Source organism: Rhinopithecus roxellana, chromosome 5 (assembly GCF_007565055.1).
Source record: "Rhinopithecus roxellana isolate Shanxi Qingling chromosome 5, ASM756505v1, whole genome shotgun sequence".
Taxonomy (NCBI): Eukaryota; Metazoa; Chordata; class Mammalia; order Primates; family Cercopithecidae; genus Rhinopithecus; species Rhinopithecus roxellana.
The window spans coordinates 52,157,004-52,177,948 of NC_044553.1; the positions used below are offsets into that span (position 1 = coordinate 52,157,004).

Below are 20,945 nucleotides of genomic sequence, written 5' to 3' on the forward strand. Positions count from 1 at the left end.
CATCCTCCAACAGTTGTTGGCCAAAGATTCATTTGATGAATCCAATTTTTCTGAAATAGATAATTCTGATGATTCAGACAATTCTAATGTTAGTTCTGTTTAGAAATAACTCCAAGAAGAGTTTTTCTGTTTTATTTTCACATTGAAAATCAGTCAGATTTGGTTCAGCCTCAAAGAGCATGTTTATGTAAAGATAAATGAGTGCTGGAAGCGAGCTGTACTTTTTTTTTTCTAAACAGGAAATGAGTTAACTGTTTTTTTCATCCTTTGATCCCTTATTACATAGTTACTTCACATTGTCTATAAGACTCAAAGCTTTGGCTGCAATGATAACCAAATTAAAAGAGGTCCTCATCTACAAATGTTATCTACCTTCCTACCCATTGAATTTTTCCTGTGTCCTTCCTTAAGGAAGACAGCGTCCTTTTTCTAGGGTAACTAAGTGTCGTCATTAAAATTACTAGGGAAAAAAAACATATTTCTGGCTCTTATCTCAATAAGACTGCCTAAACACATATGTTTATCTCCCTTCTCTTCCAAATTCCATTGAAATGACAAGGAAACAAAATAGTCTAAAACTAAATAAAACCATAACCACACTAGAAAACAAAAGAGGGTGACATTAGCAGATTAGAAGTTAAAAATTCTAGATCCATGGTTCTTAAACTTTGGCATGCATCAAAATCGCCTAGGGGGATGTTAAAACACAGATTGCAGATCTCTATCCCCGGGGTTTCTGATTCAGTAAGTCTAGGGTGGGGCTCCAGATTTTATACGTCTAACAAGTTCCCAGGTAAAGCTGATTCTGCTGGTCAACAGTCACATTACAAGAACCATCCTAAGTAAGTAGAGGTCACTAAGAAAAACACTTTTTATTAATTCCAATTAGCATCCTTGGAGAGATTCAAGAGAATGGTACAACCTTTTTTCTTCTTTTTTTAGGAACAGTAAGTGGAAAATAAGAAATAGTTCTGGAAAATTGGAAAAAAATATAATTTCCAAATGAAAAACAAAATCAGAAGAACCTAATAACAAGTAAAGTCCAATACAGCAGTGTGAAAAATACTAAAAGACATCTTTCAAAACACAGAGCAAAAGACAAAGAGATCAAAATATGACAGAAAAATTAACAAGCATAAAGGTCAGTAGCTACCTAATAGGTTTCTGGAGACAGAACAAACACATCACAAAACATAATCGATGAGCAGAAGAAATTTTTCCTATGCTGAAAAATACTCAAAGCTTGATACTGCAGGGCCAAATTCCACGCAGGTTAAGCCAATAACTAGACACATGTTTGTGGCACTTTCAAACGTAAAAGACATAAAGAAAACCTTAAAATCTTTGAGAAGGAAAACACTTGTTATTACAAAGGAATATGAATCAGACTAGCATCAGACTGTTCATTAGCATGCTAGAAGAAAATGGAATGTTGTTTTCAAAGTTCAGAGAGAAAATTATTTTGAACCTGGAATTCTATAGTTAACTAGAATCTAGTTAAACTATCAAATAACGAAGGTAAAGACACCTTTGGAAATTAAAGAAACAAGCAAATTTAGTTCCTATATGTATTAGTTTCCTACTTCTATAAAATACTATCACAGAAGTCCAAATAGATCTCAAGGAGCTAAAATTAAGGTGTTGGCAGAATTACATACCTTCTGGAAGCTTTAAGGAAAAATCAATTTCTTTGTCTTTTCTAGCTTCTAGAAGCTGGCTACATTCCTAGATTAGTGGTCCCCTTCTATCTTCAAGGCCAGCAACGATGGATTGAATCCTTCTTTTATCAAGTCTGACCTACCTCCACCTTTCATCTGTAAGGATCTTTAACTGGACCTAGCCGATAATCCAGAATAATCTTCCCATCTCAAGATCTTTAATTTTGCAGGTGTGACTAACACCAGCAAAGTTCCTTTTGGCAGGAAAAGTAACATATTTTCAGGTTCCAGGAATTAGGATGTGGACATTTTTGGCAGGCCATTGTTCTGCCTACCAAACTATATAAGGACTCAAGGACGTCCTTCAGAAAAACAAAAAAAGAATTCAAGAAAGGGGACAAGATGGGATACATGAAAGTAGGTCCCCCATAAAAGGAAGCAAGTTGAAAAAAAAAATTTTAAGGAAAAATTTGATCTTGACATTGGAATCTTCTCTTTCTAGAAGCACAACTTTAGAGAAACATAATTACATTTTCTTCCCTAAAAGTCCTTTTATGCTACCTGCTTCTATGGTGAATAAAATTTACATAACCAAAATATTACAAATCTTGTCTATTAAGTAGTTTCCAATTTTCAGAAATACACAGCCAAGCATCAGAAGACATGAATAACTATGTCTAGTTCCGGGGTCTGGCAGATTCTGGACTCCATATATTGATATACTTACAGAGGTACCACACATTATTTTTTCATATGTGCTATTTATTAGGAACTGAAGTTACATAGTAAGGGTAGAAAATAAGTTAGTAATATAGCCACAGTTAAACATATTAAATGATTCTTGCCTGTATTCTATAAAATAGGAAGGAGAAATTAAAATCAATTCTGAAATACGTTTGTGCCTTTTCATTAAGTAGCTGATAATTTATGGAGTTGCAAATAAGTTCAATGTTAATTTTTTTTAATATTTAAAAAGATAACATCTAACAATAATGAGACTATGAAAAATGGATACTCCCATAGACTATAGCTGAATTTTTTTTTTCTTCTGACAAGGGAAAGAATGGAAGTGAAATTTTTTACAAGCAAACTTTTAGGAGTAGAATTTAAAGTGGGAATATCTTTTGACCTAGTAGTTTTACTCCTAGGAGTCTATCCTACAAAAATGTCATCACTTAGTATATAAGAATACTATATAAGAACTCATTTAGAGTTATTTTATAGCATCATTTAGAGTAGGGAAAAAATGGGAACCAACCTAAATATTTCATCAAATGAGAACTGGTTGAACATATTACCATTGACCATTAATGCAGCAGCCATTAAGAATGAGGCACATCATGGAAAGATGTAGGCACACACACATATAAGTACACTATTTTAGATTTTTATATGGAGAAAGGAAGAGCTGAAAGGAGATACATACAACTATAACCTAAGTTAATTCTCTGGAACTGAAAGGAATGCATAAACTTTCAGTTTTACATTACACATATATTCCATTTGAATTGTTTTAACGGATATGCACTACTTTTAGAATATCTTTACCCTTAAAAAAACTTAATTCCTTAATTCCTAACACTTAAAAATTGAACCCAGAATAATGCTTCTGTAAATCATAAAGGCAAAATTGGTTTAGGATATAAAGAACATCAAAGCCTCTTGTGGGGTTTATAACAAACAATATATGGTCAACACTTAAATACATTATTATTATTAAATGTAACCAGTAGTGATGGAAGCATTCAGTTCCTTAAAGATATGCAACTCACTACAACTACACTATAGCTTCTGACAAGAATAAACAGAAAACACCAATATGCTCTTTATCATTGCCTTAAAAACATTTTAATAAATTAATATTTCTATTAATAAACACCTACCGAATCATTCGCTGCTAATGCAAGTGCAAGATTCACTGTAAGAAACAAAAATAGTAATTGAATTTAGTAACTTTCTTTCTATTAAAATTCACTTTATCTTTTAATATTTTCATGTAATTTTTAATAATTTCATGTAATTTTAATATTTTCATGTAATAACCTAAGCATATAAATTTTTAACATATATCCCTTAATTGTAAAGAGCAAGCACATGGAGGAACACAGAAAGTAAAAAGAAAAGTAAAAAAGTAATTTTCCAATAAATGCAATAATAAATGCATGCCCCAAAACTAACATTTTTAAAAATCCATTTCTGTTACAATTTTGTTCAAATAATCCACTTAGTTTTTTTAAATTATGTTAACAGAATATATAATTCAATTATTTTCAAAAGCATATTTTATAGAAAAATTATCCATTTTTAAAAATGTACACAATTTCATTGCCTTACATTTATGATTACTATGCTCTGTCCCCCAGGTTGGAGTTGAGACCACAGGTGCACACCACCACACCCAGCTAATTTTTTTTTGTACAGATAGGGTCTTGCCATGTTGCCCAGGCTGGTCTCGAACTCCCCAGCTCAAGCAATCCTCCCACCTCAGCCTACCAAAGTGCTGGCATTACAGGCATGAGGCACCGCATCCTGCCCCTACTGCCTTTTAAAAATAAATGCTGGTATTACAGGAGTTCCAAGTATCTAATTCATAAATACTCATGTATATGAAAGGCTAGACTACTGTGCACAGAGGGAAGGGAAAAGTGTAAAACGTAAGAGGTAAAATGTGTTCCCAAACTGCTTATGCCAACGAATCCCAGACGAATCCCATAAAGAAAGAAAGCAGTACTCCCAAAACCAGCTTTAGTCCAGTAACAGGAATATGCTACATCTGAGAAGAGAATTCCAAAAGTAACACAATTCAAAAACTGATGAACAAATAGGCCCTCATAATGTGAATCACATTTCCCTACAGAACAACGGTATAAACTATATCAGGGTTATTTTCTTCAAACTAGTTAAGAGCATAAGTTTTTAAGGCAGACCTGGTTCAAATCCCAGCTCTGCCACCTTCTATTGTGTACTCTTGAGTAGGTTATTTTACCCATAAGTCTGTTTTCTCTTCTATAAAATGAAAACCATGCCTACTTCATAACTGTGATTAGGATTAAATGAAATATTGCATGTAAAATACTTAGCCTAGGGCACAGACTTGATAAATTCATTTTTATAAGTTATAAAATTCTGAATTTCAGGTACAAGATAGGTTACACATAATCCAACTTTAAAGCAGAAACTTTCAGGGGTAATTCATTTTAGAGTTAGGTTCTTCCTACATTTAAACAATAGAATCACTGAGCATATTTGTATTAGTCAAATGTCATCATTCTAATCTGAAACAGCTCTAGCATGTATATTCAAGTGGGAAGTATTTTGAAGTAGTGTGAGGCAGGAATAAACACATATAAGGAAAAGAAATATATTAATAATACCAATAGAGTTACATAAAAATAACCTATTTTTAAGATTTAGATACACTCACTGAGCTGTTATGAAAAAGTATGGGCCAGCTGTTCGGGACAGATGGTATAACGTTAACAGAAAAAAGTGAGAAAGGGACATTTACTGAAGCACCCACTAAGTGTTACATGTACACTTTCTCATACATTTTCCTGTTTAAATGCTTTCACATTTCATGGCAACAGATCATCTTCCAACTAAAAACAATAAACAAACAATCTTAAACAAGTGCCAGCCTACAGACCCAACAAATTACAAAACCCAAAGAACTTATGGCTACAATCATGAAAACACCTTCCATCCTTATCCAGTTCAAGTAATCACAGAGCATGTAAAAGGATTTAAACCACTGAAAACTGGAAAGTGTACTCCAAATTTTCAAGAAACTGGAATAGGTAGGTTCTAGAACCAAAAACTAAGAGCTTCTGAATTTTAAAAACAACTAGACCAATTGTAAACCTTTAGGAAAGAAAGGAAAAATGTGCAGGATAGTGCATGAATTCATTAAGAACAGATTATTAATCTTTTTTTAACAATATGGTGTCTATCAAAGAGTAATGGACTAGGGATCTACCACAAATACAACATTTGGTAAATCTCAACTTTCTCAAAACATCTGACAAATTCTTCCACAATTCCCTTCTGATAAAAATGGGGAAAAAATGGGGGAAACATGAGCTAATAGGACGGGCGAGGTGGTTCACACCTGTAATCCCAGCACTTTGGGAGGCTGACATCGGCGGATCACGAGGTCAGGAGATCAAGACCATCCTAGGTAACACGGTGAAACTCTGTCTCTACTAAAAACACAAAAAAATTAGCAAGGCATGGTGGCGGGCGCCTGTAGTCCCAGCTACTTGGGAGGCTGAGGCAGGAGAATGCAGTGAACCCAGGAGGCGGAGCTTGCAGCGAGCAGAGATTGCGCCACTGCACTCCAGCCTGGGTGACAGAGGGAGACTCTGTCTCAAAAAAAAAAAAAAAAAAAAAAAGTTACTAGATGTTTTTAAAATAACAGCAACCAATTATTGAACTCTAGTAAACACTAAGCTAAGTAGTTAGCTTGTGCAATTTGAATAACCATCTTATGAAAGAAGTTATCATCTCCATTTCACAGTTAAGTGAACTGAAGATTTGCTGCACAATCTGGCAACTTTTTCCTGAGTTAAGGGGTAGGAGACCCAGCTAGTACCTAGTTTTGTCTAACTCCAAAATCTAAGCGTCTACCCGCTACCAACTCCTGAAACGAAGGAATCAGATGTTAGGAACTTCACAAATACATTTTAAAACACAAAACTACAATTTTAATAGTGTGCACCTACCAGTTGGCATAAGTTCTGAATCAGGAATAGAATTAATATCCTATAATACCTGCTGTAGTAGATTTTCCGACTCCACCCTTTCCAGAAGCCACAACTAGAACTTGTTTAACACCTTCTATTGGTTTCTGCTTTGGAAGTCCTCGGGACATGATTTGTGTTCTTCTTTGTTTTAGGGTCTCACTCTCGGCGCCAGATAACTTTAAAAAATAATAATAATAATAAGCCGTTTTAAATAAACCATCTCCATAATCACATTGTAAAAGTAAAAACAATCTGAGGTTTGCAACTAAGAGGGCTTTCTTTTCTAATTCTGCTCATCTCCACTTTGGAGACATTTACCTACTTCTACTGATAACAATTGTAAAGACACATGGTTTAAATTGAATTTTTTCTACCAGGATACGCTGAACGTTTAAAAATGCAAAAACCCTGCCTCTTTACGGAGATAAGGCTTCCACGTGTTTTGCTTTTCTTTAATCTATTTGCTAAATAACCCAAAAGCAAGAAAGCAATGTAGAATACCAAATCTACGTTCTGTGTTTCAAGTCCCGCCACGCCTCAGCCTGGGTCTGCCTGAAAAGTAGGAACGTCCAGCACATTGGGGGTCTCAGGAACTGAGGCAGCCCTGCAGCCCAGCATCTCTGTCAGCCCGCTTCCCCCTGCCCTGCAGCACCACGGACCTGGCGCCGACAAACCATCGCTCGGCTTCCCCCAAGCGGGGCAGTGGCCCCGCCACCAGCCCGGAGCGACACCCCACCAAAAAGCAGCAGACGCCGCCAAATCCCCATGACGCGGAACTGGGCTATGAGCCCTGCCCGGAAACTGTCGCGGGTGGCGCGGGGTGATGACGTCACGTAGCAACGCTCGGCTTTCTCTTCCTAGCAACCGGTCTTGGGTTTGTTCGCTCAAGAACCCAATCTGCATCATCTTGTTTATGGCCAGCTACAAACATTTTGCAGCGTTTTACTAAACGTTTGTGAAGTGCTGTCATATACAGCATCTCGTATGATCCTTACAGAAGTCCCGAGGTAGGCAGAAGACTTACTAGTGTACTCTTTATGGACAAGAAAACGGAGAAAGTTTAAAGAGACTTGACCCAGCTTAACAAAAGCAGGAAATGGGGGAACTTGAAAATGACTCCAGGATTTCTTATTAAGCAGTATGGTCATTTAAATACTACCACTGTTAAGGATTTTATCTTTTTATTTTATTTTTTTCCTGTGTGATCTACAGTGAGAGTCTGTTTTGCGTTGGTATTCACGACTTGTGTTGCTGACAGTTCCCTGAAAGAGACGGTAGGTTGCTTTACTAGACTTGAAAAAGATTACCTAAATCAGAAAACAAATCTAATGAAGCAAGTTTTGCTCAAGAAGGAACTTGAGTAAGGAGGTGGAATTTATCTTGGTGAAAGAAAGCAAGTATCCCTACATACAATGCAGTTGAGAGAGAAAGCTCAAAAGGTGATGCCCAGACCTAGAAAAAGGATCCTTTGAGGTAAGGGACGGTTTACACTCACATATTCTTCTTGATACTCTCTAGGGTTGATTTTTATTTCTTTCATTTGCTTCTTAGATACGAGATCATTCAGCTTATTTTGCTCTAATCTGATCTTTAATTTCCTTAGCTTTAATACAGGCATAATGTATCAACCAGAAAGAACGACTGTGAGGATTAAATGAGATTTACCAGCAAAGTACATTCTATTTAGTAAGCTCTGAAAAGACATTCAGTTCCTTGCTGTTGTCTCCTTCAGTCCATCCCGCAACATTATTGTTTCAGTCAGCTTTCTTTATCTTAGAATTTTAGCTTATTTTTATATCACTTTCTCATTATATTATTTTGTGATACGTTTTCTCAAATATTAATTTTTATAAACTGAAGGCCAAAAGCATAGAGATAAGGGGAATAGCCGTCAGAATAATCTATTCACTAAACAAGAAATGTTGAATATCTATTTCTTTCCAGATAGCTTTGCAAGTTCTTCCAGACTTAAGACTCATTTATTTAACAAATATTCGTTAAGCAATTACTATGTACCAAGTACTACAGTAGATTTAAAGTATTCAGCATGGAGACAGACATAATTCCTCCACTAAAGGACTTTACAATCCAGTGCAAAAGACAGAATAAGTTAAAAAAAAAATTGCAGTATAGTATAAGTACAGGAGAAAAGCATTGAGTGATACAGGAGAAAGGACAAAGTGATACAAAGAAAGGGCACTCAATTCAATCAGGGGAAGCTTCTAAATAAGGTAACATCTAAGCTGAATCCTGAATGTGAATAATCTGTAGAAGTTAGCTGGGAGAATGGCAAGGAGATTGTTGTAAGGAGGTTAGAAATGGACTGCTAAGGCTAGGCATGGTGGCTCATGCCTGTAATTCCAACACTTTGGGAGGCCGAAGCAAGAGGATTGCTTGAGCCCAGGAGTTCAAGGATGTAATGTAGTGAAGTATGATTGCACCACTGCACTCCAGTGTGGGCAGCAGAGTGACACCTTGTCAGAAGAAGAAGAAAGAAGGAAGGAGGAAGGAGGAGGAGGAAAAAAAAAGAGAAGAAAGAAGGAAGAAGAAAAAAGAAGAAGAGAGTAGGAGGAAGAAAGATGAAAGAAGAAAGAAGAGAGAACACAAGAGGAGTAGAAAATGCTTTTCTTTTCTGAACTGTTAAGAACTGTAAATGATCTGTGCAACTTAGGACAGAGTGACTGAAAGAGATGAGGATGCAGTGAAGGTTGGTTAGATGGAGGTTGCCTAAATCAAGAAAGGCTGTATATCTTGTAAAGAAATTTGGACTTTATCCTAGGGGAACTATAGAAGATTTTTTTTTTTTTTTTTTTTTTTTTTTTTTTTGAGACAGAGTCTTGCTTTGTCGCTCAGGCTGGAGTCCAGTGGTGTGATCTTGGTTCACTGCACACTCCGCCTCCCAGGTTCACGCCATTCTCCTGCCTCAGCCTCCTGAGTAGCTGGGACTACAGGCGCCCGCCACCACGCCTGGCTAAATTTTGGTATTTTTAGTAGAGACGGGGTTTCACCATGTTAGCCAGGATGGTCTCCATCTCCTGACCTCGTGATCCGCCCGCCTCAGCCTCCCAAAGTGCTGGGATTACAGGCATGAGCCATATAGAAGGATTTTAAGCAGGAAAGTAACATTATCAGATTTGTGTTTCAGAAATACCACTATGATTACTGGGTTAAAAAAGAAATGGATCAGCAGGGCAAGATCAGAGACAAGCAGACATGAGGTCTCTCTCTTGAAGGCTTGACTTAACATCTCTAAATTTCACTTTGTTATCAATAAAATAGATAATACCTACTTGTATGGTTGTTGTGAGGTTGAACTTAAGATAATACATGTAGAACACCTGTCACATAGTAATTGTTAGATATTGTGGTAATTATTGGTTGTGTAGAGGTTTATGACATGAGCAACTGGATGAATTCCCTGAGAGAAAACATGAGGAACAAGTGAGAATAATGGCTGAATCATTACTTTGGTTACCTTTCCCCAGATTAAAATTTTAGGAGAGTAGTAGAGATGTTTCTTCTCCAAAAGACACTGACACACATATACACATCCATGGCCTATTTTCAAAAGGGTGTTCTCCTTTGGTCCTAAGAATTGCTAAGTCATTTGACCCCATTCCCAAGGTCACTAATTGGACTAAAGACTGATGTACAACCAAAAAATGGACCAATCAGATTATTTCTCCAGAGAGTTTGGAAAATAAAAGTAACAGATATTAGTCAGTCTTAGTTTGTCTTTGAGTGAATAAGGTTGAAATTACTGTTTTCTACTATGTGCACACAGAAGCAGATAAAGCCAATGCAAGAGAGAAGAAGAAAGTAGATCATAAGAGATCGTGTTACCATAAAGGAAAGGGAGAAGAGCTGCACTGGTTCATAACTTTTCAGTTTCTCGTTCCAGTTCATAATGAGGTTCAACTGGACTTCCTATCCTTAGGTCCATAAGATATACTTATATATACCCAATAAATTTACTGTCTTAGCCTAATTTGGATGAGTTTCTGTGTATTTGTAACTATGCTGAGATATATTTCTAAATATGTGTCAAGGATTTTCTCCTTATAATTCCTTGTATCTCACATAGCCCTTCCCCATTTGGACAAATTATATGGAATCATTTTCTGACACAGCAAAATGTCTGACCCAATAAAAATATCAAAGAAAAGAGATTGTTTCCTTGGTTTTGAATTTTGGAAGTTGGGACCTTTTAGGAGAATGGAGACAGCTCTGGCAAAGACAATAGATTGGAAGACTTATATAGTGATATAAAAACATGATGTCTTGCCTATATTAGTTAGGATTACATTTGGCTGCAAGTAGCAGAAAACTCTACAATTGTCTTAAACAAGTAGGAGTATATTAGTCTTATATGAAAAGTTCAGAATTAGGGCTGGGTGCGGTGGCTCACACCTGTAATCCCAGCACTTTGGGAGGCTGAGGCGGGCGGATCACGAGGTCAGGAGATTGAGACCATCCTGGCTAACACGGTGAAACCCCGTCTCTACTAAAAATACAAAAAATTAGCCGGGCATGGTGGCGGGCACCTGTAGTCCCAGCTACTTAGGAGGCTGAGGCAGGAGAATGGCGTGAACCCGGGAGGCAGAGCTTGCAGTGAACTGAGATTGCGCCACTGCACTCCAGCCTGGGTGACAGAGTGAGACTCTGTCTCAAAAGGAAAAGAAAAGTTCAGAATTAGATCACACAGGTCCAATACAATGAATCCATAGTGCCATCTGTTCCAAATTAATTCTTTTTGTTCCACCAGCTTGGTATCCTCAGTATCCATTTTCATCTCCTCATAGTCATGAGATGTTTGTTGTACCTTCAGGTATCAAAACTGTGTTCCATATAGGAAGAGAAGGGAATGACAAAGAGCATTTCCTAGTGAGCCTTTGCCTTTTTTATTCAGGAAAGGAAGACACACACACACATCTGATTGGCTAGAACCAGGTCACATGACCATCCTTAGAACCAAGAGAAACTGAGAAATTAAGCATTTAGAGCTCTCTAACCTATAGAGTAGAGGAAAGCAATGGAGAACGTGACTGTAAGTGGGTAGTCAATGAGCCAAGTCAGTATCTGTCCTAGACAGACTATATCAAGTTTCCTGGGATTATGAGGGATGAAGAGAATGCAAAGAAAACTGAGAACTTAAATATCCGTGAGTTCTTGTGCCAGTCATTTGTAGTTGGCTAACCCAATGTGGTAAAGGAAATTTTTCTGGGGAGTTTCTGAGGAAGTTTTTGCTTTTCTGATTGAGTAGAATGTAGTTGATGCTACTCCTTTTTCCCACCTTGACCGTGGATGTGACATGGAGATGTGGCAGTCATCTCATGAACATGAAAAGCACAATAGTGACAACCACAATAACAGAAGCCAAAAGCTGAGGAAGACAAAGAGGAAATACGGCAGGAAGATTAATTCTTGGCAGTATAACTAAGCTGCTGTACCAGTCCTGGTCTGCATCTCCAGACCTCTGGTTGTGTGAGATATTTAACCCACTGTTGGCTAGGATTTCTGTTCTTTGAGCTACAATAATCTGTGCCTGTTACAGTGAGTAAGAAGGACTCCCATACTCTGAGACTACCTCTCTCCTGTTCACCCTTGATTAATCTCTAGTCAGCACGGGGGACAACAGAACCCCAAATCAGCTTGGGGAATGTGAAAACAACAGAATCAATGTCCCCATTACCAGGTGGAGCTTGGTGCAGTGGCAGAACCACAGAATAAGAACGGTTGAGTGTTATGTTTAGGCAGATAGATAGGTCTGAGTGAGCCACAAAGTGGCTAAGAGAATGCTGATACTAAAGAGTCCTTAAGGTCAAGAATTAGGGAACACTTGGCAACAACCTGCATGGTTAGTTATTAGCATCTCCATGGAAGATGGTATGCATAGATAAATACCTTGAGGATGAAATTCACCTCAGCATGTGGATATTTGGACACTGCATAGGCTCTCTGTGACTTAGCTACAATCCTGGTGGAATCTGTATTGAACAATATTTTTCCCCACCCTGACAGAAATTTACAAATAAATAAATACATACTGATCAAAATAAAGATTCTTTTGAATTTCTCCTAATTATATCTAGAGTAATACCTTGTATTGTTTTCTAAAAAGGAAGGATTTATACCTTGCCCCTCGTTCCTCACAAAAGACAACCCTTCTTAGGTGACTAAGGACTCACTGAAATTGCAGATTCCCTCACAGATAAGAAGCCTACCTCATTCCCTTTCAATAGGCCTCAGACTGTGTCAATGTCAGCTGAGAACGTACGATCCACTCCCTTGCTCAACTCACTAAGGAAGAATAGGGTATCTTGGACAGTTTCCTGTCTCTATTGAATATACTCAATAAAGCTCAGAAATTTATTTCAGTTCCTTGGTTTGAGGTTACTGTCCACAACCGACCTTCTCATCCAAAGGCTTACCAAAAAGAAAACCTTATCCCATCTATGGGACTTGTCTAAATGGCAACCCCCTTAATTGACGCTACTTTGCCTCACAGGGTGATTTCAAACCTCCCTGTTCATGGCTCCAAGCATCAAACTGTCTCTTAGCTACATTGAATACTAATTTGCACATTAAAATATAGAATAAATCTGTTTAAGTGAATAACTCCCACAATGAGCCACTCTCTCAATATGAAACGTGATCTAGAAATTCATGGCCTTTCGCATATCAAAGACTTTGCTGGCCTTTCAGCATCTTAACTCGCATAAACTGTCCTGTCAAAGAAGTTCCCCTTTCTTATAATTTAAATTTACATAAAGGAAATGTATCTTTGTAGATGGGATAGACTTCAGAGAACATGCCTCAAATGACTAAAAATACACCTCTATACTTTGACAGAATGTGTTTCTAAATGCCCATATCCAAAGCTGAATAAATCATGAATGATTTGACATTTGAATTTCTGATTTACAAGACTGAACTGAATCCTTGGACAAAGGTCACATGCTTGCTTTGTATCTGAATATAGTCTCTGTTTAATGTTTAAAGCTTCAAAGAGCCCATCCTGAAATAGGAGCCACACAATCAGAATTTGGAAAAAAAATCTGTCACCCAAGACAAATATTTGCTACACACGCGACCCCAGAATTGCCATGTTTTTGCTTTTTCATTTTCTCCAGTACCAAAAAGTATTCCTTTAGCCAAGCCCCTCCCACCTTTCAATTCTGTCTTAGAGACTAGAGAACATAAGTTTCTACAAGACTTTGCTGTAACCTTACTTCATTAGGTATTCAGAAGAGGATTTTCCTGTTTTTACTTTAGAGGACATACCAAGGGCAATGACAGAGACACATCAAGATACCAAGCATTCATTTCAGCTCATGTGAAGTTCTGTTTTTTTCAGGGAAAATGAGATAATGTAGATGTTTGTCTGTTTTATGTTGCTACCAAAATGTGAGAATGTTCTCTATAATCATGTGGCTTGGATAATATCTTATCAACTTGGTGTTCTGGTACCCAATCTTGTTGATTCATTTATTAATCTCTTCTATTTAGAATTTATTAACCATACATAAAGATATTATACATGATATGTGATAAATACAACAGGTCCAGAATTCATTAAATCCATTTATTTAGTTATTCATTAATTCATTAATTCATTAATTAATTCATTCATTCATAGAGACAGGGTCTTCCCATGTTTCCCAGGCTGGTCTTGAACTCCTGAGCTCAGGCACTTCTCCCCCACATCCTCCCAAAGTGCCAGGATTACAGGCATGAACCACTGTGCCCTGTTCAATCCATTTATGTAAGTGAGGAACTCCTACAATTTACTGTAATCTCTCAAAATACATCCTATATTCTCATTTAGAGCAATAGAGCAGAAATACAAACATCAATTATTCCAGGGTAGACAGACAAACTTAAAAGTGTGATGTTTGTCTTCTGTCTTCCACACAGCTCTATCACTGCTTATAGTGCTCCAATTCATACCAACTACACTTACAGGCACTATTTGGGTCTATATTCCACAGCATCTTCTGTGACTTAAATATATAATGTTTAGAAAGAGGATTTCCCTGACCATCTATGATACTAGCTTTGTAAATCCTATTAAAGACCGTCCATTAACCGTAACTCAATAATCCAAACACTGTTGAAGTGATAACTAATCTTTCTCATGCTTTTCCAGTCTTTGTTAGTTTTCAAAACAGACAAAATGTTTTTGCATATAAGATGTTAATTTGGGGCGTAATTGTTTTAAGGAGTGTAATAGCTAGTGTTCTGACCTGGTTAGAAATTTGAACAGCTCTTTTAGATACCTGAAAAAGTTTTGTCAGCTAATCAAAGGTTTTACTATGTCAATGCCACATTTAATCTATTTTGCAAATTTCTAATCATGTGCAAGAATTTCTATTTTATTTAACCATGGCTGTTTTTGTGGGGGAACATGTTGGCAATGTGCTGTTGAGAATTTCATTTTCCATAGATATCTGTTACCAGTGTAACAAAATTGATAGCATTTGCTGATGAAATACATTACTCAAAATTTTTTTAAGATTTGTATTCTTCTCCTACATTCTTCTGAAATACAGCTCTTTACATCTTTTCCAGGGTCTGATGGGAGGCTCTTTCATTTCATAGCTGACAGCACTGGAGACAGAACAGAATCATAGAAGAAGAAAATAATGTACTTAATACCTTGTGCTTATTAGTATGTGATACTATATAGCTAACTGGAAATTCTATTAAGCCATTCCCACCAATTGCTTCTGGATTATAGAATTAATTGGATATGGATTGTTAATGAGCATCTGAGTTTACCCTCTCTTTTTGCTCTGCAATATGTCTAATTAATCCATTCTTTTTCAACAGACTCTAAGATGGCCCCCAGTGATCCTCACCTCTTGGTATTCTCACCCTTGTGTAAGTCCCTCCCAAGAGTGAGCAGGACCTAGAACTTGCTTCTAATCAATAAAATACAACAAAACTGATAGATATCACTTCTATGATTATATTACATAGCATGGTAATTTCTGTCTTTCTAGGAGACCCTCAACTGGCTCTGATAAAGCAAGCTATCATGTTGTGAAATGCCCTGTGGAAAAGCCCATGTGGCAAAGAACAGCCAATAGCCAACAGAGAGTTGATGCCCTCAGTCCAACAGCCTACAAGAAACTGAATTCTGCCAGCAACCATGTGAGACTGGAAGCAGATTGTTCCCTGCAGTCTTGTGAGAGATCATGAAGCAAAGGACTCAAGTTGTGCACAGATTCCTGACCCACAGATACTGTGTGATAATAAATGCATATTGTCTTAAACCACCAAGTTTGTGCAATCTTTTATGCAGCCATAGATAACTAATACTCAATAACCTGGATTTTAATAAGTCTATAGTCAAGGTATAGTTTCTTGTGAGCAATTCTTTTTTGCCATTTGTGGAAAATATTGCACATTTTTTTGTTACATAATTAAAGCCTTTGTGTATTTTGAATCTTTGTTGAGAGTTATTAAATGTTATTAACTATTAATAATTCATTTATTTTATAATATTAATTGCCAACCCCATAAAATAATATTTTAATATTAGACACTAGAGAATAGAGACATTTGTGAAACAAAGAGATTCTTCAATCTGCTTTTAGTGAATTGAAGGATCTCTTTGTTTCACAAATAAAATTCTATTTTTCTTAGTAATGGTTGAACCCACTCAAGTCATTTCCAAGTGAAAGAAAAATTAAACATGATTCTTATTCTCTCTTCTCTCCATGACCAGTGTTCTCTTCAGTGGTTATATAATAAATTAGTTTCATCTCCATTCTCTGTCTACATTAGCAGTTCATCATCATTCTTCAATTATGTAAGTAATCTGGATACAAGTATGAAGAAGGCAATTTTTTGTACATAATGTATAAATAAAATAATACAAGAATTTTCCAGTGATACCCTAAATAACTGCTAACTGCATCATTGTAAATCAGTCTAGTTCATGAAAAAAGATTCAGTACATATGAAGCATTCAATTAATCATACTGCACACATACCATATAGTTATCTATACCCAAGGAAAAATATGATTAATGCTATTATAATCTTTGGAGACAACCAAGTCAATGCTGCAGACAACACTGCAGATTTTGTCCCTAAAAGTATCTTCATAGAATCTTCATTGAATCATAATCTGTACATTTCTCTTTTTCTCCAGCTTTATTGAGGTGTAATATAATTGATAAATAAAAATTGTATATATTCGTTTTCACAACTGCCATGCGATTGGCAGGGCAGTTATTATTAGTCCTATTACTGCATACAGAAATGAGGAATTAAAGAGTTTAGATTATTTGTTTTAGGGCAAATTGCTGAAAGCAATATGGAGATGGAAGTCTCTTATCACCTATACAGGACTACTGCATGCTACTGACAAAACAGTATTCCATTAGGACCAGCTACCTTAAGAGAGGCGCCTGGGGGAAATATCACTACTTCTGCAGAAAGAAATCCGAATGCCTACTTCACTACTGAATTTACATCTAAGCTTCTCGTATAAATTTGTGTTTCATTAGTTTTAGTTAAAAGTAATTTATTTCAGAAGCCCATAAACATATGTAATGCCCCTGTCTTGAACTGCATTGAAATTGCATTTTAATTTATAAGGTATTCAAGTTTTTATTAACATATTCTTTGTGCCCCAATTATAATAGTTTATAATCCCTCTACCCTTCCTAATTCCATTATTCCTTGAAATTCTGTCTCAAATTTTTCTTTTACCATAAAGATTTCTCTGATAATTTCATCAAGTATTAAACTTCACCTTCCTTAACAGTTAACATTTTATTTAATAGAGCATGAATTTAAGGTGAAGTTTGATTGCTTTCATTTTATAAATTTAAGTTAGCAATGCTAGCCTATGTCAAGTCTCTGTTATACAATCTTTTTTCCTATCACAATTCAGTATTGCCATAACACATCCAGGTTTATTTAAAATGAGGCATAACATTACTTCTAAATTCCATCTATACCATTTTATCCTTAATTCTATCCAGTTTTGAACTTTAATACATATCATCTTTTACTTTTTTTTTTTTTTTTTTTTTTTTTGAGACAGAGTCTTGCTGTGTCACCCACGCTGAAGTGCAATGGCACGATCTCGGCTCACTGCAACTTCTGCCTCCCCGGCTCAAGTGATTCTCCTGCCTCAACCTCCTGAGTGGCTGGGATTACAGGCACCTGCCACCACATCTAGCTAATTTTTGTATTTTTAGTAGAGACGGGGTTTCACCATGTTGTCCAGGCTGGTCTCAAACTCCTGACCTCAGGTGATCTCCCCACCTCAGCCTCCCAAAGTGCTGGGATTACAGACGTGAGCCACCATGCCCGGCCCCTTTTACTGTTTTCATATGTCTTCTATTACATAGAACTATGTGGTATTTGAGGAACAAAAGTATATCATAATGATAATTTATGTCACCTGTATGTAGCACAGTGCCAGGCACATTTTAGGGGGTCAGGAGTTAGTGAGTGGTTAGCTATTATACAAGCAAAGAATACTGTAAGTATCAGTGGATATAGAAAAGTCTGGGATGTTGTCAGAACTCTGCTACTAACTAGCTACACATGGCCTCAGACAAACTATTTAAATCTATTTACTTTATACACCATGAAGGGATTAAATGAAATAATCTGTAGTTTCTTCTTCCAAGTTCATATTGAATTAAAATAAGAACTGAAGAGAACAAAGTTGTATAACTTCACTGTTCCTAAAATAATTTTAAGAAAATAAAGGCAAATAGTTTAGAGATGCTGCAGACCAGAAAAAGCACAAGGTATATTCTCTTCCTTAAAGGACACAAATTAAAGGGTTATAAATGGATTTTTCACCTTTACCATCATTTTCACCTTTACCTCTATTCCCATCATTTATTCATCTTGGGAATAGTTTCTTGTCTGCCTTTTGGGAACTAGATTATTGACTTTTCATGTTCCAGGGGTCTGTAACTCTGACCCCAGGTTCAGTCAAAGAAATTGTTGTCCAAAGTCCTTCTAATCAAACAACACAAACTAGAAGTGTTTTGTAGACTATTATAGGCTCTCTTCTTGCCTAAAACACAGAAGACTGATCAGACCCTGTTTTCCTTTCGACAAAGTATTAAAATACATTGACCAACAAAGACATCCATTCCTGAAAAATCTCAAATTAAAAATATCAAAGTCTAATATAAAGCTGTTATTTTAGAGATTAACCAGATGAAACGGCTTTCTATGTGGGTGACATGGGGACTGACAACAAAATGAAGAGAAGAAACACAGGACAAAGATCTGTAGAGAAGATGCTTTAGGAAGAGAAGCTTATAAAATAAAGTAAAGGTGATGGACATTTGGATCACATGTGGAGAAGCCCTATACAGTGAACTTAGAAAATGTGGTAGAGTGATTAAATAATTCTGAAGACATTTATTAGCTTACTTCAATGGTCAGTCTGGAGAAATACACAAGGAAGAACAAAAGGGAGGTGGAAGGATAAAGAAACTGGCCATTAAATTTAATTTTTTTTTTTGCCTGCCCTAAATTTCCTTAATATCTACAAGATTTTTAAAATTTTGCTTTGAAACAGAGAGTACTTTAACATTTTACCAATAGAAATTCGAAATTAATACCATAAAATAATTCCAATTCTTCAACCACATGGTCACAGGACTACTCATCAGATGTCCTTAAGGAGATAATTCCATCACACCTACACAAGGGTAGAAATACTTCTCCCAGAATAAAAAGTTTAATTTGTCAGTTGCTTACCTGAAATTAAAACAAAACGTCTAGCTTCCTTCATAAACCCCGTGTCAACATATTACATGGTTCCATCTCTAGACTTTTGATAAAAGACTCAAAGAGCTCTGCAAAGCTGTGGTAGTTTCTTCATGTGGAAGGATGCATAGTACCACAATGAGGAAGGCTATTTGCCTTTCTTTTATTTCAAATTTGACATAGTTTGTGAACTTCTATAGTCAAAGGGACTGCAACAAATTATTTTTAAGCCACTTGGGTAATATTTTAGAATTCCCCAAAGAAAAATGTCTTCAATATTTTCTGAGTCACCTTGTTAAGTGATTATCTCTTAAGACCATTAGCAATATAATCACATGTGTTTTCTGTAGGGAGGAAACAACTGTTTCCAACGTAGGCCCAGAACACATTCTGAAATACATTGTTAAGGACATGACTCAGTCTTTTAGCAGAAAAATAATAAAGTACTCAAATATTCCCTTAATTCTACTTATCATAGAGTTATAGGCCATAGGACAGTGATAACCAAACTATGTAATATACTGTATAATAATCATTTGAGCACTTCAACTAAAAATGAAGACTCCTGAAACATACAACAAGCCAACATAACACAGCTGAAGATTTGCTTATAGCTCTGTTCCCCTTTAGACTAACAGTTTATATTAAGCCTATGGTTAAGTTACTTAGAATGGTTTCTTTTTATTTTCTTTCGAACATGGTTATGTTTTTCATTCGAAGTATAGTTATTTCATTTGATTTGCTTTGCATTTAATTTTAAAGTTTTTTGTCCTTTACTTTTGTTGACAGTTTTTATGTGTAAAAAATCAATATGCTTCTCCAAAGTAAAAATACACACAAAAACCCCACAGAATACTATTCTCAATGAAATGTCATTCGCTATCCTTTCCACCCCATTGCTCCAGATCTACAGAAAAGCAATTTCAGGGTTTACTGGTTTATTGGTCATATGTTTCAATTTTACAAAAAAAATTTGTTCATGTTTTCTTGTTATTTATAGCACGCGAAGTATATACTCCCTTACATTTGATTATTTAATGTAATAAATGCTGGCAAACATTAGATGCAGTTTAAGGAAACTGCCTTCATTATCATTATTTTATTTATTTTTTTTTTTTTTGAGACGGAGTCTCGCTCTGTGGCCCGGGCTGGAGTGCAGTGGCCGGATCTCAGCTCACTGCAAGCTCCGCCTCCCAGGTTCACGCCATTCTCCTGCCTCAGCCTCCTGAGTAGCTGGGACTACAGGCGCCCGCCACCTCGCCCAGCTAGTTTTTTGTATTTTTTAGTAGAGACAGGGTTTCACCATGTTAGCCAGGATGGTCTCGATCTCCTGACCTCATGATCCGCCCGCCTCGGCCTCCCAAAGTGCTGGGATTACAGGCTTGAGCCACCGCGCCCGGCCCATTATCATTATTTTTTAATGGTGGAAGAATACTCCAGTGTAAATATAGGTAGTAGTTTATTCAACAATTACTATATGTTTTGGTATTTAGTTTTCCAAATTTTGTGGTTAGCTGCCAAATAAAAAAAATATATATCAAAGTCAATGTTACTTTCATGCTATCTATAGATTCAACAAAACCCCAATCATAATCCCAGCAATTAATGATCTGATTCTAAAATTTCTTCAGAAAGGGCAAAATGAGAGCATTTACTCCTGACTTAGGAGTGATCAAAAGTTTCTTAGATGTGTTACAGAACACAAAAGCCATTTTTAACAATGTACAGGTTAGGCGTGATCAAAATTTAAAACTTCTACACATCAAAAGATCCCATTAAGAAAATG

General features: G+C 36.4%; 1 protein-coding gene across 3 annotated transcripts in view; it reads right to left on the reverse strand.

Moving 5' to 3' along the window:
• The window catches only part of NUBPL (nucleotide binding protein like), a 282,071-nt gene extending 274,860 nt beyond the window's left edge, over window positions 1–7,211 (reverse strand). For 2 of the 3 annotated variants that reach the window (XM_030931530.1, XM_010374646.2), the window contains exons 1-3: window positions 7,060–7,211; window positions 6,429–6,576; window positions 3,542–3,576 (exon numbers count right to left, since the gene is read on the reverse strand). In XM_030931530.1, coding sequence (XP_030787390.1) covers window positions 3,542–3,576; window positions 6,429–6,576; window positions 7,060–7,167 — 291 coding nt within the window. In that variant the 5' untranslated portion in view covers window positions 7,168–7,211. The other variant, XM_030931531.1, reaches the window with a different exon arrangement.
• Window positions 7,212–20,945: the final 13,734 nt, after the last annotated feature.